The sequence below is a fragment of the Oncorhynchus mykiss genome, chromosome 12 (assembly GCF_057628025.1).
Source record: "Oncorhynchus mykiss isolate SJ-2025 chromosome 12, ASM5762802v1, whole genome shotgun sequence".
Lineage (NCBI taxonomy): Eukaryota > Metazoa > Chordata > Actinopteri > Salmoniformes > Salmonidae > Oncorhynchus > Oncorhynchus mykiss.
In genome coordinates, this window is record NC_143033.1 from 51,685,466 (window position 1) to 51,710,086 (window position 24,621).

The window sequence follows — 24,621 nt, forward strand, 5'->3', positions numbered from 1 at the left end:
GCACCCCACAGCAGCAGCAGTCCCCATTACTGTGGCCCTGGCCTGAATTGTATGATTGGAGACCATTGACTCTGGTCCCTCGGGAACCCATCAAAACAAACTAGAGCCTTGGGCAGTCAGACCAGGAAGTTTACAGTGACACAGGGGGATGGAGACAGGCTTCACGGGGTTCAGGCCAGGGAAAACAGTGGGCCGGATATTGGCTTCTGTCATTTGAAGCCATCCATAGTGAATCAGTGTCACTTTCTAATTGCGTCGCTCACTTGTTAATCTTATTCCAATGTGTTTGAGTATTCATTAAGGCATGATCTGCTATGTCAATATTGAATACCAATGCTCCCGTTTGGAAGTAGCTAATTCATTCGCAATAGCATTCACATAGTAGTCTAATAAGTGAAAAGAGTTTGTCCAGCACTGCCACAGATGAGAAGGACGCCGGTAGATGAATGCTGGCAGTGACCATCTTGTTCAGAGGAAAAATGGAATGACATAACACAACCATTTCCCAACCACAGAACAGTAGATCGAAAGAGATGGGAGTCAATACCCCCGGACGGCCAACCGTAAGTGAGCGTCAGAAACTCGTGAATTCATCAGATTCCTCCTCAGCTCAGGCACAACACAAATGATCATGACCTTGTTGCTATTTCGGTCCATACTGTAGCTTCAGTTTAGTCTGGTGCTCGAGCTGATGGGCTTAAAGGGGAACTTCATTAACCTTTCTCCTCAGGTCCGCTCGTCTCATCAACGGCGGGCGGCACACGTCGACTCTCATTAGCCACGTCTTCAAACGGGCTGCTTCTCTTCTCATCTCAAACAGACGGATGACGGACTACATGGGAAGATGGGATGTGTGATCTCTTATCTCCTATCATAGATGTGTCTTAGTTAGCCTTTAAAAGCCATTCAAAGTTATTTGATCAAAAAAGCAGCGGATAAGACACTTTATTAGGCCACACGAGTTGGAAATTTGTCTTCCGCGTTTTCCCAATCCCTTCCAAGACACACACACAAATGGTGTGCGCCTAAGGTAAAAATGTTTTTGACAACACCGCGCCCAGAACTTGTGGTGGTTAGACCAAAATTAAAGGGCAAAGGCCTAACATGATCTACCCTTTCCATAAATCATAGACATTGATTTCTGAGCATTAGCTTGTGGTTTAGGCTATAGAGCCATTTATTCACTTCAATCAATGCAAACATTTAGTCAACCTTACGCTAATTCTGAAGAACAACAGAGCCTAAAAAGCTGATGTGTAGATCACAAATCCATTCAACCCAAAATGTCGAGAACCCATTTACTCGTTCAAAAGGACTTCAACGGAAAATGGAGTAACTTGGAAGGCAGACCTGGAGAGACAAGAGATTGGCATTAACGTGTCAACCATCTTCACACCCCTCCCTCATTAAGACAGTTTTCATAACGAAGACAACCATCTTCACACCCCTCCCTCATTAAGACAGTTCTCATAACGAAGACAAGCTTCTTGGAAGCTCTCAACACCAAGATGTCTGGTCCCTTGGCGACACTGTGATTTTACTGGCAGTCGTCTGTCAGGACGCCTGAGTAACCTGTGATTAGGGGCCGAGTCAGGCTGGATGGATGGACACCTTAGCACAGGAGAGAGACAGACAGCCCCCGGTCCTGCAGCTCAGGTGGGCAAAATGTTGTCAGACAGACGGTCAAGTAAGAGGAATAATCAACCAGCCCAGAACAGCCCAACCAGCATAGTGACAGAGCCATAGACACTCACTCGCATTTACCTTTCATGCTGTGCATTCCAAATTCAACCTCATCATGCATAGTGTAAAGACTCATTTCATCAGTCACACCATTCGAAATAGGACATGGGCTCAACCACACAAACCTGTCACTCGGTTAAAAAAAAAATAATTGCAGAATGCATTGTGAAATCTGAATGTCCAATTAATAAATACACGCCCATAATCTAAATAATGCATTTGAATTTATAGCAAAGCATGCATGAATAAATGAGAAAAGCAGCAGCTGTACAGTTCACACCTAAACGCAGAGCATCACACACACACACAGCATCCTAACCCAGCAGAGTGCGCTGGCCACAGAAGGGATTACGACATCGCTTACTTTGGAGGACCACGGCTGCAAGCAGTTGGCATAGCAACGGACAAGGAAAGCCATGTTCAGAGCGAGAGCAGGGAGGCAAAGTTTCCCCTTCCGACACCAAAAGACAGGGGGAAAAGGAAGAGGAGGAAAACAAAGCAGAGGCCGATAAGACTGGAGGCTTCTTTCGAAGGGGGCGCAAGGAAATCGCCCCTGAAAGAGATCAAATCCTCAACGTTGTCCAAATGTCCTCGGGTGTTAGTTGTCAGTTTGCTATTGTTCATTCAGGTTCTGGCAGTGACTGTCACACGTCAATAAAAGAGGGAAGCCAATGCCAATGGCGAGAGATGCATTTAGAGGATCACTAGTGACCCTCCACATTCAAATGAAGAAATGTATTTAAAAAGCTGGACTCAGAAACAATTATCCATTCGACATCTCCAGAGTGCTAAATGCATTAAATCCCAAAGACATAGCAGGTTGCATGGCCACAGCCTCAACGATCAGCGATCCTGCAAACTTGCTCAAGTTCAGACGTGCTGTAAAACTGTAGACAGGAGGATCCTTAGAGAGAAGTCAAAGGGTTGAGAAAAAGTAATTTAAAGTCCCTGGTAGTTTTCTTTCCATCTTTTCAACCCGTTTGTAACTATGGCTGACAGACGGCCTATTCTCCAGGGCAGAGCCAGCGGTGCCGTCACTAGTCAATAGTCCCAGAGAGAGAGAGACCACGAGCAGGACTTCCAGTCAGTCAGCATGCACTCATCTGTGTCTATTTCCCTCCTCACACCGCCTGGCTCACTGCAGCTCTCTTCCTCCCTCTCCAGCTCTCTCTGTCTGTAGCTCTCCGGCAGCACGTGTGTGTGCGCGCGCGTGCGTGCCGTCCGTCTCCAGAGGGGCCAGACTGCCTGCTCCCGTTCCCCAGCTCAGAGTGCACAGACCCAGGCTAGCGCAGACCCCCCCCCCCCCCCGGGAGAACCTCCCATCGATTTGACGGTTCACCGCAAAGAGCCAACGGCTAATAGGCGGAGGGAGGGAGGGGGGAGGGGAGCCCGGCTGAAAAAGAATGACATCACCTGGGCAGGGAGAGGGATGGGAGGAGGGATAGATGAGGGATAGATGGAGGGAGGAAGAGGAGGAGGGATAGATGGAGGGAGGAAGAGGAGGAGGGAGCGAGTGCCAGGGGGAAACTGCATTAGACCGATTGGCTGTCTAGCGGGAGTAGAGAGAGGTAGAGAACCGAGAGAGGGAGACTAGAAAGAAGAGGAGCATCTTTATTGATCAGGCAGCAACATAAAGCCTTGTGCATTCAGCCACCTCCACTCCTTTAAATAAATGGCGAAATAACTAAAGAGAGAGAAAAAAAAGCATAAATCACAGCACGTTATCTGAACACAGAACAGAGGGCGGCAGCACGCGTCTGCTAGGGAAATATGCTAATGCATTGCCTTTCACAAACGCTCCAAATCATGTGCCTGGTTGTGAAATAGGATTTGAAATCGAGTAGATGGCTTTGATTTTGCAGCACAGGCGTATTATCCCAGTTGCACTGTGAAGCACACTGAATTATACCTGGGCCAGAGACTGCGGTACCAAAACGAAATATGAGAAAATGTGTACTACTGAAAAGGAAGAGTACGAAACCCTTTCGCTGAAACAAAGAAACCCAAACCTATAAACAGCCACGACTCCCTTATGGAGAGCTGCAGAATGCAGCCGGCGGTGAGGGAGGAGGATGTGAAACTTTCTAAGTCATTAGGTTCTCTACTTCAGCCTGCTGTCGAGTAAATGTGTCCGTGTCGGAAAGTCTTCTCTCCCTGCACCACTGTGCTGAAGAGAGGAATAACTCAAGCCCGTTTCCCCCGCTCCGCGCGCTACCGCGTGCTGCTAAAGGATGACATCATTCTTTTAGAGAGCAGCCAATAGGAGGCCAGCACATAGAGCCTTTCTGGGAGCTCTGTCCGTAAAGAGGAGAGATGTTTTGCTTGGGGATCTCTCCCTCCACACCCACTCCTACCTGACCCCAGCCCCCCAGCGTGAATAAAATGACCTTTCATGTAATTGATTAGAAGTTGGTAGACAAAGGAGGGGAGGGAGGGAGACAGCGAGCGGGAGCGTGTGTGATGGTGAAAGCCAGCTGCAGCCTCGATCAGAATTGTGTGGGGGCTCTCCCCTCTTTTTTTCTTTTTTTTTAATACAGGAGGCACAAACACATCTCAGCAAACCCGGTTGTACCATCCACGACTCAAAACACAAAAACAAAGGGAGGCATTCTGCTAATCACTGAATTCCTCCTCAAACAGTCACAGAGGAACCTTGAGGAGTGCCTTTTCATGCAAATCCTTCCAAACGCGCCACCACAAACAAACACAGTCATCAGTTGCATCTACTAACTGCTCTACTGACCAACAACAATTCACAGCCTTTTCTCATGATAAAAAAAAAAGAAAATGGCTCTGATTCTGAGGCAGTCAAGGCAGCAGAGAGAGTTCGGGCAGGATGTACATCCTGTGTGTGTGTGTGTGTATAAGAGAGAGTAATGTGAACAGATAGGCCTAAGCCTAGCAAGATAATGAACAATACCAACATGTCCATGAGCTAAAAACTGCCAACGCAGGCAGGCAGCACCAAGGAGACATGATTGCATCATTCCACAGAACAGTCATCAGGGGACTTCAGTCAAACAACTGGTCTCCAGCTAAAACAGCGCTGCTTGTGAACACTCCATTAGAGTATGTATTGAGAACCAGGAAGGAAGCTATATAAGTTTGCCAAATACATTTAAACTCAGTTTTTTACAATTCCTGACATTTAATCCTAGGTCAGTTAGGAAATGTCAGAATAATAGTAGAGGGAATTATTTATTTCAGCTTTTATTTCTTTCATCACGTTCCCAGCGGGTCAGAAGTTTACATACACTCAATTAGTATTTGGTAGCATTGCTTTTAAATTGTTTAACTTGGGTCAAATGTTTTGGGTAGCCTTCCACAAGCTTCCCACATTAAGTTGGGTGAATTTTGGCCCATTCCTCCTGACATAGCTGGTGTAACTGAGTCAGGTTTGTAGGCCTCCTTACTCACACATACTTTTTCAGTTCTGCCCACAAATGTTCTATAGGTGTGAGGTCAGGGCTTTGTGATGGCCACTCCAATACCTTGACTTTGTTGTCCTTAAGCCATTTTGCCACAACTTTGGAAGTATGCTTGGGTCATTATCCATTTGGAAGACCCATTTGCGAACAAGCTTTAACTTCCTGACTAATGTCTTGAGATGTTGCTTCAATAAATCCATGTAATTTTCCTCCCTCATGATGCCATCTATTTTGTGAAGTGCACCAGTCCCTCTTGCAGCAAAGCACCCCCACAACATGATGCTGCCACCCCCGTGCTTCACAGTTGGGATGGTGTTCTTCAGCTTGCAAGCCTCCCGCATTTTCCTCCAAACCTAACAATGGTCATGGTGGACAAACAGTTATATTTTTGTTTCATCAGAGGACATTTCTCCAAAAAGTGCAATCTTTGTCCCCATGTGTAGTTAGTTGCAAACCGTAGTCTGGCTTTTTGTATGGCGGTTATGGAGCAGTGGCTTCTTCCTTGCTGAGTGGCCTTTCAGGTTATGTCGATATAGAACTCGTTTTACTGTGGGTAAAGATACTTTTGTACCCGTTTCCTCCAGCATCTTCACAAGGTCCTTTGCTGTTGTTCTGGGATTGATTTGCACTTTTCACACCAAAGTACATTCATCTCTAGGAGACAGAACAAGTCCCTTCCTGAGCAGTATGATGGCTGCGTGGTCCCATGGTGTTTATACTTGTGTACTATTGTTTGTACGGATGAGCGTGGTACCTTCAGGCGTATGGAAATTGCTCCCAAGGATGAACTAGACTTGTGGAGGTCTACAATTTTATTTCCTGTGGTCTTGGCTGATTTCTTTTGATTTTCCCATGATGTCAAGCAAAGAGGCACTGAGTTTGAAGTTAAGCCTTGAAATACATCCACAGGTCCACCTCCAATTGACTCAAATGATGTCAATTAGCCTATCAGAAGCTTCTAAAGCCAAAACATAATTTTCTTGAATTTTCCAGGCTGTTTAAAGGCACAGTCAACTTAGTGTATGTAAACTTCTGACCCACTGGAATTGTGATACAGTGAATTATAAGTGAAATAATCTGTCTGTAAACAATTGTTGGAAAAATTACTTGTCATGCACAAAGTAGATGTCCTAAACGACTTGCCAAAACTATAGTTGATTAACAAGAAATTTGTGGAGTGGTTAAAAAAGCCAGTTTTAATGACTCCAACCTAAGTGGATGTAAACTTCCGACTTCAACTGTATACTGTACAATGGCCATCCCTGCTCTGATCAACAAGATTGTGATTCTAATTGGAATGTATAGAGTGTGTGGGCATCAGTGTGTGTGTGTGTTGGGATTTCTCCCATGGGACTCATTGTCCCTGCAGTGCTCAGGAGAATGACAGTGGCGAAACGGGATCCCTCGATATCCCTGAGCCATAGCAAGGCTCAGTGAACACTGAACAATAACACACACACACACACACCCCCGCTAGGCCGCCGCCGTCTGTGTGTGTGACCATCAAGCTGTGTTGGGTATACTATCACAGACAAACGTGTGTGTGTGTGGGGGGGGGGGGGGCACCGGGCTTACATTCACAGCTAATCAGTTGTGCCCGGACAATTAGAATGTGTGAGCTGCCGAAAGCCCCTCCAGCCTGTTAAAAAAAAATGGCCAGCAAAGCAGAATGCTGAGTTCTGTGAAAAGCTGTACAACTTCCACACAGAGAACGTTTCTTTCTTTCTTCACCAGCCACTTGCATATATTTTGGACCACTGCCTATTTCATTAAATGCAACAACAACAAAAAAATCATGAATACAATTGGTTCTCCCCAACTAATCTTCCCCTACCAAATACCTCCTGCAACAGTGAACGCAGAAAGTTGCTATTCTAATAATTGGTGTTACACATTTATTTGTTTCCTTTTAAGAGCAGAAAAATGAAACATGTTGCCTTTGGTCTACAGCTCTTTATAGAATCCGTATGATACAAAATAATCCCACGCTTGAGATTCCAGACCACCGTTCCCTCAAATGATTTGGGGTACTGAGCAAATGTTGTTCTTGTGAGCGGAAACTTGATCGTTGTGAGAATTTTGTGCAACTTCCAGCGCGCGTGTACAGTGAGGCCCTACCCCTTAAAATTTTAGACAGTAGCCAATAGGCCATTGTGGTAATTTCTGCATAATGCAGACCTACCAACAAAACCAATAGAGCAAATCCCAGAACATTTTCACATGGAAATAGCTTGAATGAATGAAACTTCATTGTTATTATTATTATTATTATTATTATTATTATTATTATTATGTTTTTTCTCCCCAATTTCGTGGTATCCAATTGGTAGTTACAGTCTCATCGCTGCTACTCCCCTACGGACTCGGGAGAGGAGAAGGTCGAGAGCCGTGAGGCTTCTTGACACACTGCTTGTCTAACCCGGAAGCCAGCAGCACCAATGTGTCGGAAGAAAACACTGTACAACTGGAGTGGTTAGCGTGTCAGCGTGTACAGCGCCCGGCCTGCCACAGGAGTCACTAGAGCGCGATGGGATAAGGACCGGCTGGCCAAACCCTCCCCCTAACCCAGACGACGCTGGGACAATTGTGTGCCGCCCCATGGGTCACCCGGTCAAGGCTGGCTGCGACACAGCCCGGGATCGAACCCGGATCTGTAGAGATGCCTCAAGCACTGCAGTGCCTTAGACCACTGCGCCACTCGGGAGGCCCGTTTAGACATTATGAAGGGCTTGACATTAATTCATGATTTTTTACTTGGTCTATAACATGGGCCAAATAGGTAACTGTAAATTGCATTGTATTGTGTTGGATGACGCAAGAAACCACTTTACACAATAAAATCTCCTATTATTACCATACAGATAATTAGACAATGTAGCATATCACTCTGCGTATTGGCTTATTTGCATATTCAAGACTGTCTCAACATACAACACTGCCCCCTTTAATTAATACATACACTTTGTTTTACCTGACTGGCTTTTCAAAGACAGCTTGAAATGTAGCCTACAAGTTGCAGGAAGCAGTAACTCCCCACTGCTGACCTATACTTATCTATAATTGGGCTAATAACTCGCTAACTAGCAAAGAATGTCAACAAATGTGCACACGCACGGCTCTGAACAGAAAGACCGCTCATGGGCTACCCCCGCCAATAGAATTCTACTCTGTAGTACACCGTCTCTGCCTACCACAAAATCACCGTCTCAGTCTGGCAAAGTTAGAAGTGTGTTGGTTTTTGCATTGAAAAGGGTCTGATAGAACGTTGATTCGATCACAGAGAAAACGTTGATCTATACAGTGCAAACTAATGGGGCGAACTCGGCCAAGTTCAATGTCTTGCGTCTGTGAGCGGCCTGGCATTTCTTCTGCGTGGCAGTCCTGGAGGAAGTGCGCGGCCGCACACACGCGCAGCTTAGAGGGAACATTGGTCCAGACCACCAATATGCCCACGGTTTAAACAGGCAAGCCCCTTTGGCCATATGAATAGTTGATGAAGGCTCCATCACAATGCTTTCCTGCTCCACTACCCACACAAAGTGCTCCAGCAGACCGCTGTGCTGTGGTATGGTGTACTGTACTGGGTACCGTTCTCTGGCTTGGAGCCCACTTCTCTCCTGCAAAACAGGAATTCCTGCCTTTTAACAGGGCCTTTCCTTCCCACCCAGTCCCAGTAGGGAGAATAGGGAGATGAGAGGCAAGAGAGAGGAGGGAATAGAGGGAAGAGGGGGGAGGAGAAGAGAGTGAGGAGTAGAGGGAAGAGAGTGAGGAGGAGAGGGAAGAGAGGAGAAGGTGAGGGGGCAGTGAGAGGGGAAGAGGAGAGAGGAGGGAACGTGTTGCCTGTGTGTGAGCGTGCACGTCTTGGACTGGTGACCCCAGAAGCCCCATGGTAAAGTGCCTGCCTGGCTTGAGCAGAACAGTCCGGCTCCATAGCACTCCAAGTACTATGAAAATAAGAGCCTTCCCCTGGAGCTGGGGAGGAAAGGGGGGGGGGGGGGGGGGGGGGGGGGGGGTCAGCAAGGCTGTCATCTTAGCTACGATGATGTAATCACTAAAATTAGCCCTAGAGGCAGCAGCGGTGCAAGCAGCACAGAGGGAATGATGTTAACATTTAGATGTAGGTCTGGCCTGGCCTGGATCGTAGCCTGCGGTATCTTCTCAGGTCCCAGATCCACTCGCCCTGGTCTGCTTGTTCCCGCTGGTTTCACATGACACACTCTCTCCAGGGCTTTCACTTGCATATACCGGTAGTCAAAGTGGCTGGCCTGATAACAGTGTTTTACAGTGTTGTTGCTACAGCTGCTGTGCTCTTATTATGGAATATCAGAGCAGTTAATTACTGTGTTGTAAAAAAGCCTTGTAGTGTTTGTATAACGGTACATCAGCGCAGGCTGGTGTTGTGTGTTTGCCTGGTGTGCTGGGGCTGGGAGGCTGAGGGGTGGTGGCTGGGTGGAGGGGGGCTGGGAGGCTGAGGGGTGGTGGCTGGGTGGAGGGAAAAGACATGATAAATCACCCAGCAGCCTCAGGCCTCAATAAAGGGGGGGAGCATGGAAGTGAAAACCCCCAGAGGTCTCCTCTGCTCCCAACCCCCTCTTCCCCTTCCTCCTCTCACCGCCACACCACTGGCCAACATCCCAGCTCTATCCCTCACCCCAGGGGCCGTATGGCTCTGACAGAGGGGCACACTACGACCCCTGCCGCACGGGGGTTAAATGTGCATTTTGATAGGACGAGACGGGATAGCGCTAGATGGCGAGATGGAGCGAAGTGGACGTGTGCCACAACACGTCACATCCCAGAGAAGGTCACGGAGACTAGGGGGACAAGACAGAGAACATCATGCTCACCTCTAAAAGATGACACCAGGGTCTCTGTGACAGCAAGTGAGCAAGCAGCCATTTGCAGCACGACGCCATGAGACACATCCCAATGTCATCATGACCTACAGTATCTACAGAGCCCGGCGGAGATGTGGAGCTGACGTGTAAATTAGCACTGGGATCAGGGTACAGACAGACAGCCCTCTATGTAACGCAACCCAGCCAGCAGCGCACTGACTCATCTCTAATGGCTGAACACCTCAGACTCTGTGATGATCGGGAGACCGAAATACACAGAGATACAACATCCGCCGAGACCTGATGATTAGTCACTAACCAACTGAGTGACTAGCGCTGAAGCTACGCTAAAGCTAGGCTGCGTTCCAATAGCCGTGAATGTTTCCACACACGTAGATGCTAACGCTAGCTACGTGACTGGTGGAGGTGCTGGTGCCGGAGAGGTTAGAGGACAGGAAGGGTAAGAGGAAGAGAGGCACAGCCTGCAGCAGACGTCTTGCAGACTGACAGGAAGTGAAATACCGCAGACCGTTGACTAGCCTAGCGACCTGCTTCTGCTACTAGCTGGGTGTCACGCGCCAAGACAAAGCAGAGACGTGCAGACGAGTGATCATCTCTCTCCAACATGAATGTAGCCTAGTCATTCTATTCAGGCCAAGTTGAGACATTCATGGGTCAGTTACCGGGTAGACCAGGTCTCATATAAACGTAATGATCCATGTAATAGTGTCTTGGCTAGGAAAGCACTTAGTACATAATTCTGAAGGCCAGGTGAGGTGATGTGTCCTTTTAAGGCATTGTGTGTGTGTGTGTGTGTGTGTGTAATTGAGGAAGGCAATTGATGTCCTAATAAAGTGGGCCAACGGAGTCATCCTTCCGTTCATTCGTCAGCATCCGTATATTAAATCCCATGGTGCATCATGGTAGTAATGCACCTCAGGTCTCCAGGGGGCTTAGCCTGGAGGAGGGTGATATTTCTGGATCAATGACAGCCAATGTCAACAGCACATCATAGGGATACTCATCAATTAGGGCCACGGGTAGACACAACGACACCGCTTTTGTCTGGTATACACAACATAGCCTGACGGTCCAGTTTGTTGGCGCTTTAGCAAAGTTGTCTCAAAATATATCCTGGTGGACCTTACGGGTCCTTGAGGAGAAATTTGTTCAGCATGAGGAAAGACACCTACACACAAAGTTTCAAGTATCTAGGTCAATGTGGGCGTGTATGTGAGCGTGTAAGAAAGACATGCGTAGCATGTTTTTCCTCCTGTGTCGTACAACAGCTGATGAAACATTGTGTCAGTGTTATTTCCTGTCGCTGGTTGAAAACAATCTACAATGGATCATCTAAATCAGCAGGTTTTCAGAAGTTTTCGGGTTTTTCCCCTCCCACTCACAGACAATCCTAGCAAAATTCTTGATTGAGAAATAGTTATTTGCTAAAAAAAAAAAAAAAGCTTTTGTGCCCATTTTAATAGAAAACTATGACAGGAAGGTACTTAATTGTTACCCAGAAATGACCTGATATGGATATAAAAACGTCTGCATTGGGGCCTTTAACAGTCACCGCCACACTCAGTGAAGAAGTCAAGCTTCCAACGTACCTGGTTATACGTATAATCCTAAAGGACGACCACAGCAAGCATCAGGGACGGAGAGGGAGAGATGGAGGGACGGAGAGAGAAAGACAAGACATCAGGAGGATCAACAGAGGACAAAAACACAACTTGAGTTAACTTATGACTTCACTGTTAAGCCATTGATCAGTTTGGCTCTGTGATCAGGTGGCTGGTGGTGGGAGGAAGGGAGGCTATGCTTAAGCCAGACTTTATTGACTTCCGCTGGACATCCTTCCGAGAAGGGCTGGGCTTCAACAATCCCAGCAGGAGAGGGGACAGGATGGCGCGGAGATGGGGACGTCGACCGCCTTGTCAGGGGGCGTGATGGAGCATGGGCCGGGGTGATTACTGAGAACAGCAACTGAAACACGGCAGTGCCTGCGCCCAGCGATACTATCAGCAGCATGAGGGAAACTCCCCCGACTGACAGGAGGGGAAAGCAGGGAGCTGACACACACAGATGCAGATGTATCACCCACACAGGTGTAACAGACACACAGAGACACAGAAACACACACACACACACACACACACTCACTCATATGCTGCACTCACACGCAACACACACACACACACACACCCCCAACAGTTCACACACTACTTGTCAAACACAGTGTAAAGAATTCACACCCCTTGACTTTTTCCATTTTGTTACATTACAGCCTTATTCTAAAACCAATCTACACACAATACCCCATAATGACAAATCAAAAACAGGGTTTAAGAAATGTTTGAAAATGTATAAAATAAACATAAAAAATACCTTATTTACATAAGTATTCAGATCATTTGTATGAGACTCGAAATTGAGCTCAGGTGCATCCTGTTTGCATTGATCATCCTTGAGTTGTTTCTACAACTTCTACAAATGTACCTGTGGTAAATGAAATTGATTGGACATGATTTGGAAAGACACACACCTGTCTGTATAAGGTCCCACAGCTGACAGTGCATGAGGTCGAAGGAATTGTCTGTAGAGCTGCGAGACAGGATTGTGTCTATGCACAGATCTGGGGAAGGGTACCAAAACATTTCTCCAGCGTTGAAGATCCCTAAGAACACAGTGGCCTCCATCATTCTTAAATGGAAGAAATTTGGAACCACCAAGACCTTTCCTAGAGCTGGCCGCCCGACTAAACTGAGCTATCGGGAGAGAAGAACCTTGATCAGAGAGGTGACCAAGAACCTGATGGTCACTCTGACAGGGCTCCAGAGTTCCTCTGTGGAGATGGTTGTCCTTCTGGAATGTTCTCCCATCTCTGCAGTACTCCACCAGTTAGGCCTTTATGGTAGAGTGGCCAGACGGAAGCCACTAATCAGTAAAAAGGCACATGACAGCCAGTATGGAGTTTGCCAAAAGGCACCTAAATGACTCTGACCATGAGAAACAACATTCTCTAGTCTGATGAAACCTAGATTGAACTCTTTGGCCTGAATGCCAAGCGCCACATCTGGAGGAAACCTGGCACCATCCCTACAGTGAAGCATGGTGGTGGCAGCATCATGCTGTGGGGATGTTTTTCAGCAGCAGGGACTGGGAGACTAGTCAGGATTGAGGCAAAGATGAACGGAGCAAAGTACAGGGAGATCCTTGCCGAAAACCTGCTCCACAGCGCTCAGGACCTCAGATTGGGGTGAAGGTTCACCTTCCAACAGGACAACGACCCTAAGCACACAGCCAAGTCCTTCAGTGGCCCAGCCAGAGCCCGGACTTGAAATTGATCATGGAGATCTTTGATCTTTGGAGACATCTGAAAATAGCTGTGCAGCAATGCTCCCCATCCAACCTGACAGATCTTGAGAGGATCTGCAGAGAAGAATGGGAGAAACTCCCCAAATACAGGTGTGCCAAGCTTGTAGCGTCATACCCAAGAAGACTCAAAGCTGTAATCATTGCCAAAGGTGCTTCAACAAAGTACTGAGTAAAGGGTCTGAATACTTATGTAAATGTGAAATATAAGTTCAATTGGAATAAATTAACGCAAATTTCAAAAAACTGTTTTGATGTGTCATTATGGGGTATTTTGTGTAGATTGATTAAATTGTGTAAAACAACATTTTAGAATAAGGCTGTAACGTAAAAATGTGGAAAAGGTCAAGGGGTCTGAATACTTTCCGAAGGCACTGTACTTTCCTCACAGCACACACACACACACACACCATTTCATACTGACACGAATAGCAAGCAAGTCCCCTGCAGAACATGGAACAGGCGTTATAGAGCCGCGGTAGTTCAGCGTGGATTAAAATGTAGAATACAGGCATGAAATCAACACAAAAAATATTCCTACGTACGTATCCTGGAGACATTGGAAGCTGTGGACCAACATCTCAACCACAAACTGCTCTTAGACCTTTACCGATCACATAACAACCAGTACTTCGTTAAGCCGTCTGTTCAACCTTTATACATTCCACCACAGCAGTCAACTCTACTTACTCCACACAGAGAACTAAGTACACCGACACCTTGTCTTCCACAATGCTGTCAATGGTATCGTCCTGTCTGAGCCTAGTATACGTCCTTTAACTTCAGCAACTGTGATAGTGAGTAGGCTATACATTACCGTGGGCTCCTGGCCGTCAGTGATCAGTTCCCGCTCTCCCCGGGGGTTGACTTTGCGAAAGCGTCGGCGGGAACGTCTCTGGGACGCCTCCCTCTGCAACGCCCTCTCCTCGACCTCGCTGGCATTGTCCACCTGAAACACATGACCAAGCTGGGCCTCAGTGCTAGAGCTCTGGGTCGGGAGCACAGGGCCTCCACCACTACTAGACTGTCCCTGTTCTGACTGATCCCAGTTCTGACTGGCTGCTGGTTCTGAGATCTGATCCTGGATCAGGTCCTGTTCAGGCTCCTGGTTGAACATCCAGTTCTTCCACAGCACAGAGAGCCTGTGCAAGCGCAGCGTCATGGGGACGGCATCCACAAGACAGGCGAGAGAAGAGGCGAATATAGACGAGGACGGTATGAGGCGCTCGCTCTAGCTCTCTTCGAGGCTGTGACGAGAATAGCTCTAGTCATTCTGTCTCGGTCTGCTGTCTAGAGTCAGGAGGCTGTTGCTGTTGCTGTACAACAGAACTCACAGTGAGGCCACAGTTTCCTGCAGGAAACCGTCAATCTACAAATATCCTCTCCTAACAGAACAGAAAAAAAAGAAAAAAAAAAGATTCCGGCCATACAATTAATTCCTGAGCGCTTGTACTACTACGCTGTTGTTATTGCTGGGGAATTTATTTCCTTTTCACGTTATACACTGAGTGTACAAAACATTAGGAACGCACCGGTTTGTGTCAAGAACTGCAACGCTGCTGGGATTTTCATGCTCAACAGTTTCCCGTGTGTATCAAGAATGGTCCTCCACCAAAAGGACATCCAGCCAACTTGACAGCTGTGGGTAACATTGGAGTCAACATGGGCCAGCATCCCTGTGGGACGCTTTTAACATCTTGTAGAGTCCATGCCCCGAAGAATTGAAGCTGTTCTGAGGGAAAAAGGGGGTGCAACTAAATATTAGGAAGGTGTTCTTAATGTTTTGTACACTCGGTGTATAACCAAAGCTGAGCAAACAGTTTACATTTGTGAGGTGATTTGTGAAACGGATCTACCGGAAAACATTGAAACTATGAAAAAAAATGTAAGGAAGAATGCTTCTACTGTTCAAGAGTCACATATTTTAAGAGAGTATTTCCACTAGAACAACAACGCTTTTTTGACGGTCATAGTCATACGGTGGGGTTTTTACTTTTTCATATTTTTTTTAAAAGTCAGTGTTGTTTGAGAGGAGGCTTTACGAGGCCAGAGAGCGGGTTTATCGGGACAGTGGAGGAGCTGATGTAACCTTCCAGTTTCTGTGGTGTGTTTGTAAACCCATCAAATTCTGCTTGTTTGGACACAGAGAGGGCCAAATGCCACCGCCGACCTAGCTGGAGAAAAGAAAAGCGGGAGCCGGAAAAAAAAAAACTTTAAAAACTCAGTTAACAGAAAACATCTGCACTCGTCTGAACAATGCTGGGCTCCCCCCCCCCCCCCAACTCCTCCCTCTCTCGCTTTCTCTTTCCTTCTCCGAGTCGTGAAATCCCTGCTCACGCAAACCAACTTTTCCCACTGTATTTTACGCATCACGGGTGGACAATTACGTACACAAGAACACGTTTTATCGCCGACTGTTTCCCTACGCTCAATTACTTAGATGACATTTCTAGTTCATATCGGAGTGGGTGAGCCTGGAGTAGAGTGGGATTGAGGAGGAGGATGCAGAGGAGGGTCAGAGTGGGGAGGGTAGTCTGCAATATACAAACCCAACCCAGAGAATGTGTGTGTGTGTGTGTGTGTCTTGGTGTACAGACTGCAGGGCTGTCATCTCTGTGAGCTCCAGTCATCCATCAGGATGTAATGAAACACATGATGGGCACAGAGGATGAGAAGAGATGGGAGAAGTATGACAAGGGTGTGGCCCCCGGACCCCTCTCCTCGGCACATCAGCTGGCCGGGACAGACGGTAGAGACTATATGCACACTGCTGACCTGCAAAACAACTAACCACAATCTGAAACTGACCCCTTAACCCCAACCAAAACCTTGAAAGGACAAGTCTGCCATTAATAACCAATTATTATGCTGTTAGTATTTATGCACTCCTGTAAGATTTGAAACGCATGTTTTATCGTTTTTAGCCATACTGCACAATTCCATGATTTTGTCATTTTGAAAAGCCTCCATTGCCCTCGTCTACAGCATACGCCGATTCCCAGGGTGCATTCCGTCTCCCATGATGCAATTCTCTGCCTAGTTAGCTTGCAGTTAGCTGTCAGGCCCAGACGTCTAAATATATTGCTCATGTCATAAGTTATGAGTGGACTTCGCATTACTTTTGGGTTGTAAATATATTATAATGCTTGCATGAACGTCTTGCTGAATAGATATGTTCATGTCATTATCACCAATCAACTGTAATACACCATTTATCTTTAGTTTTATGCAGCAACGCTCCCCCATCCAACCTGACAGAGCTTTAGATTTGTCATTATGGGGTATTGTGTGTAGATTGACTAGAGGGAAAAAAACAAGTTAATCCATTTTAGAATGAGGCTGTAATGTAACAAAATGTGGAAAAAGTCCAGGGGTCTGAATACTTTCTGAATGCACTGTACATTTTTCGAAGGAGTAAAGCTTTGCGTGTTGTGCCGCACACGGGACTCAAGCATTTTTCGGCTTTGTTTAGGCTACAGAGACAGGCATTAAAGGAGATAAATGGACTCTGACAATAGGCCTACATTAGAAGGCACGCTGTGTTGGGTGATGTGGTAAAGTCCGTTGTATTTTGAAAAGTTGACGGCGACAGCGTTGCGTTTATGTGGAGTTCCCATGTGCATGTTGTCGCGCGCGCAGGAGGCCCACGGCTGTTGTGTCCTGCTTGCTTGGCAGAGTTCGCAGAAAAGGTCAAACTGTCAACCCCGTGACCCAAATTGATCACATAAAATGTATACGTCGTATCTCACAATCGATTGGGCCTCCCGAATTTAGTACGTTGGCAGTGACAGAATGCTTATTTTTGGTCGTTGTAGATTTGCAGCATTCCAAAGTTCTATCTAGCGCTGTAGCGGGGGGGGGGGGGGGGGGGGGGTGTATAACCCTGTGACCTAGCTCTCACTCTACCTCCCTCTCCCTTAGTGAGACAGGTGCACACTTTGACAGCCAGTCCAGCACGAAGTCAGAGTTTTAGCCATGCTTTTTTCGGCAACGGACAGACAAGGCTTTTTCCTGCAGAGACCAGTCATGTGTGCTTGTGCGTGCGTGCGTTAGCCAGTAACACGCGTGTGCGACAGCAAGGGAGAGGAAAGCCCACACGTCAAGGCCGTGCTGGAAAAGCCTGGCCATTTAGCCTGTCACTAGAGATTAACAGAGAAACGGACCCCGCTTGTCACAGATACGAGGCGGAAAGATTTTCTGTCATGGTTGAAATGTACTGAATAACAACTCTAGGAGGGGTTGGTTTATGGAACAGCACATTCTGCTGTAATGAAAAACCAACCAGACTGAAAGCCTAACTGACTGAGCATCTCAACCTAACATTAAAACACTCTAAGGACTAATACCTGTAATAACACACATAGTAGTAAACAGAACGTCTCAACTCTGAACAGTGTTGTTCACCAAGAGTCTGTCAATGTGGAGAGATATTTCCTGCTTGGACCATTAACAAGTTATCTCCTGGATGGGCCGATCTCGGTGCGTGAACTACAAGGAAGCAAGCAAGGCAGGCAGGCAGGCAGGCAGGCAGAGTAAAATGCCAGACATCTCCAACGAGTCCAACCACTGGCCTGGCTGCGCAAATGACGTGAGCAGTTAGTCTGTGATAATTCCCCAGGACTCAATCAGCTAATTGGTTGGAATGTGAGTGATTTGACTGAGTGGTGCAGCAGCGTGAGTGAGGAGAGCGAACCAGAGTGAGTGAGTGAGTGAGTGAGTGAGTGAGTGAGTGAGTGAGTATGTGTTTGTGTGTGTGTCTGCGTGACTGTCTGTATTGGCTCAGGATCCCTCCATTACCTGTCCTGGAATATTAATGGGAACGAATGTCCTTTTCAGTCATGCAACATGGCTTCATTTGAACACACATGCAGTGGCTAAGCATTAGGCACGGCTAGGCTGTTCAGGAATGCACTGAGGCCACAATTGGGTGTGGGAATGATGCAAAACGCATGTCCATTAAAATAGTCAGTCATGTAAAGGTACACGATTGACACCTTTGTCAGTTTAGAACTCAAGTGATTATTCACCAATGACTTTGCTACGACGCCATCAATGAAGGGACCTTCCCAACATTCCCTGTCTCATTTCATTCTCTCTCTCTCTGCTGCCCGTGTGGACTGATCCAACAACACCCACAACACTGGCTGTGGTTATTAACAGTCCTACGGACGATAGGGTGAGGAAATGGCGTATAGGAACAACAAACAAACAAGCAGCTTACGTAATGCCCCCCCCCCACGTCCTCCCGGGCACAGGTAATCAGCCAGTCCATCTGCACACGGTGAAGACTTTCATTTCCCCCATCCCCCCATGCCCCTCCTCTAGTGGATGATAACCAGCAGACGGACAGAGGACCGAGACCAGCAGGCCAAATCTAATAGAGGAGCTCATTTCCTGCTTCCTCCCTCCCTCCTTGCCTCTGCTTCAGATGCAGCGGTGCGCTGGGCTCGCTGGGCAGGCTGCTCAGGGAGATGGCTCAAGTAGATTGCTGTACCTGCCCCGGCCTCTTGACCGGTGTGCTGGAACTATGATGAGCTGTAGTTGCCTTGCAGACAGACAGACACACGTCAACGTAGGCCTGCGCACTGATTGGGTGACTTTGTGGGCATCGCATCGAGTTGTATTATTGTCTTCCTAAGATCGAGGCTATCAAGGCCTCGGTCAGACGAAGCTGGTAAACTCCTGGAGAGGAGAGATTCAGGACAACAATCTAATTCTCTAGGAGCTGTGTGCATTTCCTTTGCCTGGCGACCCAGACTCCTCGCCCGGCCAACCGCTACGCCATGCGCCCATGGATGTTCATTTCTTTTCCTCAATGAGTCCGGATCCGAGAACACCCCCCCCCCAACAATTTCTAGACCGCACGTGGGTAAAGCGGCTCCCTACCGCCACAAGTCACTGTTTTTGTTCCTGTCTTTCTGTACTGAGTCGGTAGATATGGAGAAAGGGAGAGAGAGAGAGAAAGAGAGAGAGAGCGAGGGAGCAAGCGGGACGAAGCGGCGGCTCAACTCACCACGATCATTTCTGTCGGCTCTAAAGTGATGCATTCACAGCCTCGCCTGCCCCCCAGCTGCTTGCCAAAGCTGTGGGGAGAGAGAACACACAGCACAGAGGACAACAGAGTGTTAAACCAAGAGGCAGAGAGACGTCTTCACATGGCCAGGGTGGCACCCACCCACGTCCTGTACAACACTGAATACACTTTGACATAACAAATTAGAGATGCTGATTTTCAGTGGCGGTTTCAATGTATTGCAGATTCAGTCAATACTGACGTCTGTGTCCGCGAATGCAAACCTCCAATTCAAGCAACAACAGGCCTATTTCTAAGAGTGATCCAGAGAAATCAACACTCATTCTCCGCTAAGGCATAGAGTTGAACTGGAATTTGTCATTTAGTGCCAGGCTAAAGTTGAAGAAAATCTAATCCCACCTTTAACTAGACAAGTCAATTAAGAACAAATTCATATTTACAATGACGGCCTACCGGGGAACAGTGGGCTTAGATGCCTTGTTCAGGACGCAGGACGACAGAGTTCCACCTCAGCTCGGGGATTGGAACCGGCAACCTTTCGATTACTGGCCCAACGCTCTAACAACCAGGCTACCTGCCTGAGGACAGGTTCATAGTGAGTCAACTGCTCCCCTCTGGACAACAAGCTCATGTTCGACTAGGATCACAAATGAGCTTATTGTTCTCCACACAGCACCGGGCAGCGTCCCAAATTCCCAATATAGTACACCACTTTTGACCAAGGCCCATCGTGCACTACTTTTGACCAGAGCCTATATATATAGGGAACAGGGTTGCCATTTGGGACAAACGACAGGACTCAACCGTTTCACTGGTTGCGCACCACCAAAAACGCAACAGGCTGGCTCGGATGGCCTCCACACTTCTCCTTTCAGATCAAATCACCCGGTATAATAGTATCAGAGTCAGCCCAGTGACTTCCCCATTCACAGGAATGGAGCCGGTTCTCTGTACCATGATTTCCTCATGAGATACCAAACCAGTCACTAACTAATTCAACCCAACGGGGAAGTGTGCGAGGAGAGGAGATAGAACACAATCAGAAAGAAGCAGATGGCGCCGAAAATAACGGCGCTCCAATTAAGAGCGAAAGCGAGGACTTCAGCACTGTGAAGCTACTGCTCTGTGAGACTCACTGATTTTAATTACGAGACGCGTGCTGAGCAAGAACAGTCCCGTATCGTACCTTCCTACTCTCCTTGTCATGGACTGTGTGCTCTTCCTCTCAGTGGCCGATGTGACAAGTCATTTAAGCGTGTTCTCCCTATCCCAGTCTGTTGTCCTCACTTGCTTCAATATGTCCACCATTGCTCCTGTACCCAAGAAAGCAAAAAGGTAGCTAAACTAAATGACTGATCGCCCAGTACCACACTTCTTTCATCGTGAAGCGTTTTGAGAGGCTAGTTAAGGATCCTATCACCTCCACCTTACCAGGCACTCTTGACCCACTACAATTTGCATATCGCCCCAACAGGTCCACAGACGAAACAATCGCCATCGCACTGCACACTGCCACCTGGACAAGAGAAGAACCTATGTAAGAATGCCGTTCATTTGACTACCGCTCAGCCTTCAACCCCATAGTGCCCTCCAAGCTCATCACTAAGCTCAGGGCCCTGGTTCTGAACTTCCTGACGGGCTGACCCCAAGTGGTTGGGCGCTATCCAGATTTTCATATCGTCATACCATCCTTCTCTCATCCCGGGATTTAGGGTATTGCCCGCTGAGTACACAAGGGGGCACCAAAATAAAACACAACAAAAAACTAACAAAAAAAACCCCATTGGGCGTCTATTGCCAGAATGCTAACAAAATGATGTAGAACATTTCTATGGAGGCTGTGGCTAAGTATGCTAACGAGCGCAAACAACAACAAAAAAACTAAAAATTGTAAAGCCACAAGAGCATTTTTTTTTATTGTAAATAAGAATAGGATGTTTAAAACCACTTCTACATTAATATGGATGCGGACATGATTACGAATAGTCCTGAATGAACTGTGACCTGTGATTAGTGAGAAACTCAGAAGCACAAATATCATACGGCTCCTAAAACGCTAACCTCCCATGCTATTGTAATGGTGAGGGGAAAGGGGGATTACCTGGTCAGTTGTACAACCGAATGCAATCAACTGAAATGTGTCTTCCTCATTTAACCCATCCCCGAAGGTTAGCATGTCTGGGCGCTGTGATATTTCTGCCTCTAGCTTTCTCACTCATCAGTATTCACCATTCATTCAGGACTACCCGTAATCATTCGGATTGACGTAGAAGTGTTTGGAAACATATTCTATTCGTATTTACAATAAAAGTGACTCCAAAATGACAATACATTATTTACCATTCGTTTTCTATTGGGCACAAAATCATCTGAAACGCAAACCAAAACAAACAAATGAATCCAACAAGTGTGTAGAGCCACAAGCCTGGGACCAAATAGTACACTTTTGACTACTTTAATACACATAAGTGAATTTGTCCCAATACTTTCAGTCCCCTAAAATGGGAGAACTATGTACAAAAAGTGCTGTAATTTCTAAAGGGTTCAACCGATATGGGATGAAAATACCCTCAAATGAAAGCTGACAGTCTGCACTTTAACCTCATTATCATTGTATCATTTCAAATCCAAAGTGCTGGAGTGCAGAGCCAAAACAACCAAAACATTTTCACTGTGCCAATAATTATGGAGAGTACTGTAAATAACATATCTTTATATTCCAGTCTCTGACACTGCTCTTTCTGAATGTCTTTATTTTTGAATTTCGTGACCAATAAAAAGGTTGATTTGGATTGGATTTGTCCGCGTACCAAACGGCATCTTGTTTTCGAAATAGTGCATTACTTTTGACCAGGGCACGACAGGGAATAGGTTGCCATTGGGACGAAGCCCTACTTACCCAGCCCAAAGAGAGAGATGCTCTAATCATGGGTGGATTCACACAACGAGAACGGCACATGTTCCCCGGCAGTTTGATTTGAGACAGATCTCCAATGAAAGAAAGTGTTTCTTCATTTGGTGTCCGCCGATGAAAACAAAAAAGTTTCATTACACAAGAATGTTCAAACTTTCTCATTTCTGAGAATGGAATCCACCCCGCAACAAAGGAACCATTACGTAAACATTGGGAAATATCAAAGCTTGTGTGTAAACTAATTTGCCAGGTGAAATGATAGGTTTCTAACTAAGCCATGGGTCTGGTAGCCTGATGTCAACAACATGCTCAGTGTGTGTGAGACTGAAACTTCCACTGTTGCAATATGTCCCAGAATCCTGGGCATCATATCGTGCCAGGGGGCAAGACTTAAGGCTCTTTTCTTAAACAGTATAACATATGTTTACATTGCCAAAGCAAGTGAAATAGATAATAAGCAAAAGTGAAATAAACAAAAAATGTACAGTCTCCCTCTCTGCGCGCCTCTCTGCATACACACACACTTTTTTTTCTACGGTGGAAGGTTAATGCACGATACCTGCGGTATCCACAGGTTTTTTCAAAGTTAAGATGGAAGAGGACAGAGTTAGTTTCTTGGACGATGTCTTCTCAGCCTAGCGAGGAGGAGACGTTGTCGATACGGCATGGATTAAGGTGTTCCTGAGAATGGCGTTAAAGTGGAGGAGATTCTGTTCGCAGTCGGTGAACAGGTAGGATCTGAATTTATACATTCCGCTTCTAAAATGAACAAAGCTGTGGTTGTGTTCATGAAAAGAGGAAATTTGGTTGGTGGGCTAATTGCTAGTGGAATATTTGTAAGGGGTGAGTTGGTGCCAATTTCGCCTCTTTCTACCCGTTCAACAAGAGTGGTAGTTGCAAATTTGCCTCCGTTTATTACAGTAGATCAAATCAGGAAAGAGCGAAGTCGTTTTGGTAAGTTAATGTGCATTTTAAAGTGAGGCATGGGGAGGGGCTCTATGCAGGGTTTGCCAGCACAGATAGTCTGCAGTGTTTTGAGTGGATTTGGGGCATAAGAGCTTGCGTGCCCACATAAAGACCGTAAACAAGGTGAGGGTACACGCGCCAGTGGGGGAAATTGAGGTCAACATGCAGGGGGCAATGAGACGCAGACAGCAGAGGCTGGGCCCAATCATGCCTGGGATGGTGGTGTAGATGAGGCTTGGCCTAGTCATGCCAGAGACGGTGGGTTAGCTGAGGCTGGGTCTAGTCATGTCAGGGATGGTGGGTTAGCTGAAGCTGGGTCTAGTCATGCCAGAGACGGTGGGTTAGCTGAGGCTGGGTCTAGTCATGTCAGGGATGGTGGGTTAGCTGAAGCTGGGTCTAGTCATGCCAGGGATGGTGGGTTAGCTGACGCTGGGTCTAGTCATGCTAGGGATGGTGGGTTAGCCGACGCTGGGTCTAGTCATGCCAGGTATGGTGGGTTAGCTGACGCTGGGTCTAGTCATGCCAGGGATGGTGGGTTAGCTGACGCTGGGTCTAGTCATGCCAGGGATGGTGGGTTAGCTGACCAGAGAAGAAGGGCAGGTGGTCAGGATGGGAGATGGAGATGAGGAGGAAAGTGAGTCTGAGGAAGAGGCCTTTTTTCCGGACTCCTCTTCAATGGGTCCAGAGCTGACAGCCAGTCAAGCAGAGGGGTCAAATAACATGTTGGAGGGAACTGACAAGGTTCCTGAATGAGAAAAAAAGTTAACCTTGAGGTTGTTTTTTTCTGATCCGAGAAAGTTGGTAAAAACAGTACAACATGCTATGAAAAATTAGGGGCATGGTGTCCTCTCACCCAGGAAACGGTTTAGGTTGAGGAAGTGGGTCACCACAGTGTGTAAAGGTCTACCTTCAGACACTGTTTAGATGTATAGTTTCTTTCTGACACTGGGGCTTTTGGAGCTTTGCTATTGGTCTCTTTCTTTGCTGGCTTTCCTCCCACTTCTTATGGAGACTCATCGGGTAGGATCGCTCAACATATATGGCGCCAGAGATGCAGGAAAGAGGAGTGTGTCGGGTGAATATGTAAAAACCCCAAAAAGTACAAGTGTTGTTTCTGCAGGAGACGCATAGTGACGTGGTGAATGGAGTCGATTGGGGGCTCTGGTGAAAAGGGGAAAGTGTGTTGAGCCATGGGACAAATTTTAGTGCAGGGGTGGTAGTCCTTTTTGTAAAAGCGGTCTGAAATGGGGAAGAGACTCATTCAGTGTCAGTGGGAGTGTTAAGGGACGATCATTAATCAGTTCGACCTAGTGGATGTTTGGA

The 24,621-nt window shown here is 46.9% G+C and overlaps 1 protein-coding gene across 12 annotated transcripts in view; it reads right to left on the bottom strand.

Annotated features, from left to right (window-relative positions):
• rapgef6 (Rap guanine nucleotide exchange factor (GEF) 6) overlaps positions 1 to 24,621 on the bottom strand; it is a 129,961-nt gene that overhangs the window by 69,683 nt on the left and 35,657 nt on the right. For 6 of the 12 annotated variants that reach the window (XM_090192743.1, XM_090192738.1, XM_090192740.1 and 3 more), the window contains exons 5-7: positions 19,398 to 19,467; positions 14,202 to 14,333; positions 11,620 to 11,637 (exon numbers count right to left, since the gene is read on the bottom strand). In XM_090192743.1, coding sequence (XP_090048869.1) covers positions 11,620 to 11,637; positions 14,202 to 14,333; positions 19,398 to 19,467 — 220 coding nt within the window. The remainder of the gene's footprint in view (positions 1 to 11,619; positions 11,638 to 14,201; positions 14,334 to 19,397; positions 19,468 to 24,621) is intronic. The other 6 variants (XM_090192742.1, XM_090192739.1, XM_090192744.1 and 3 more) reach the window with 1 other exon arrangement.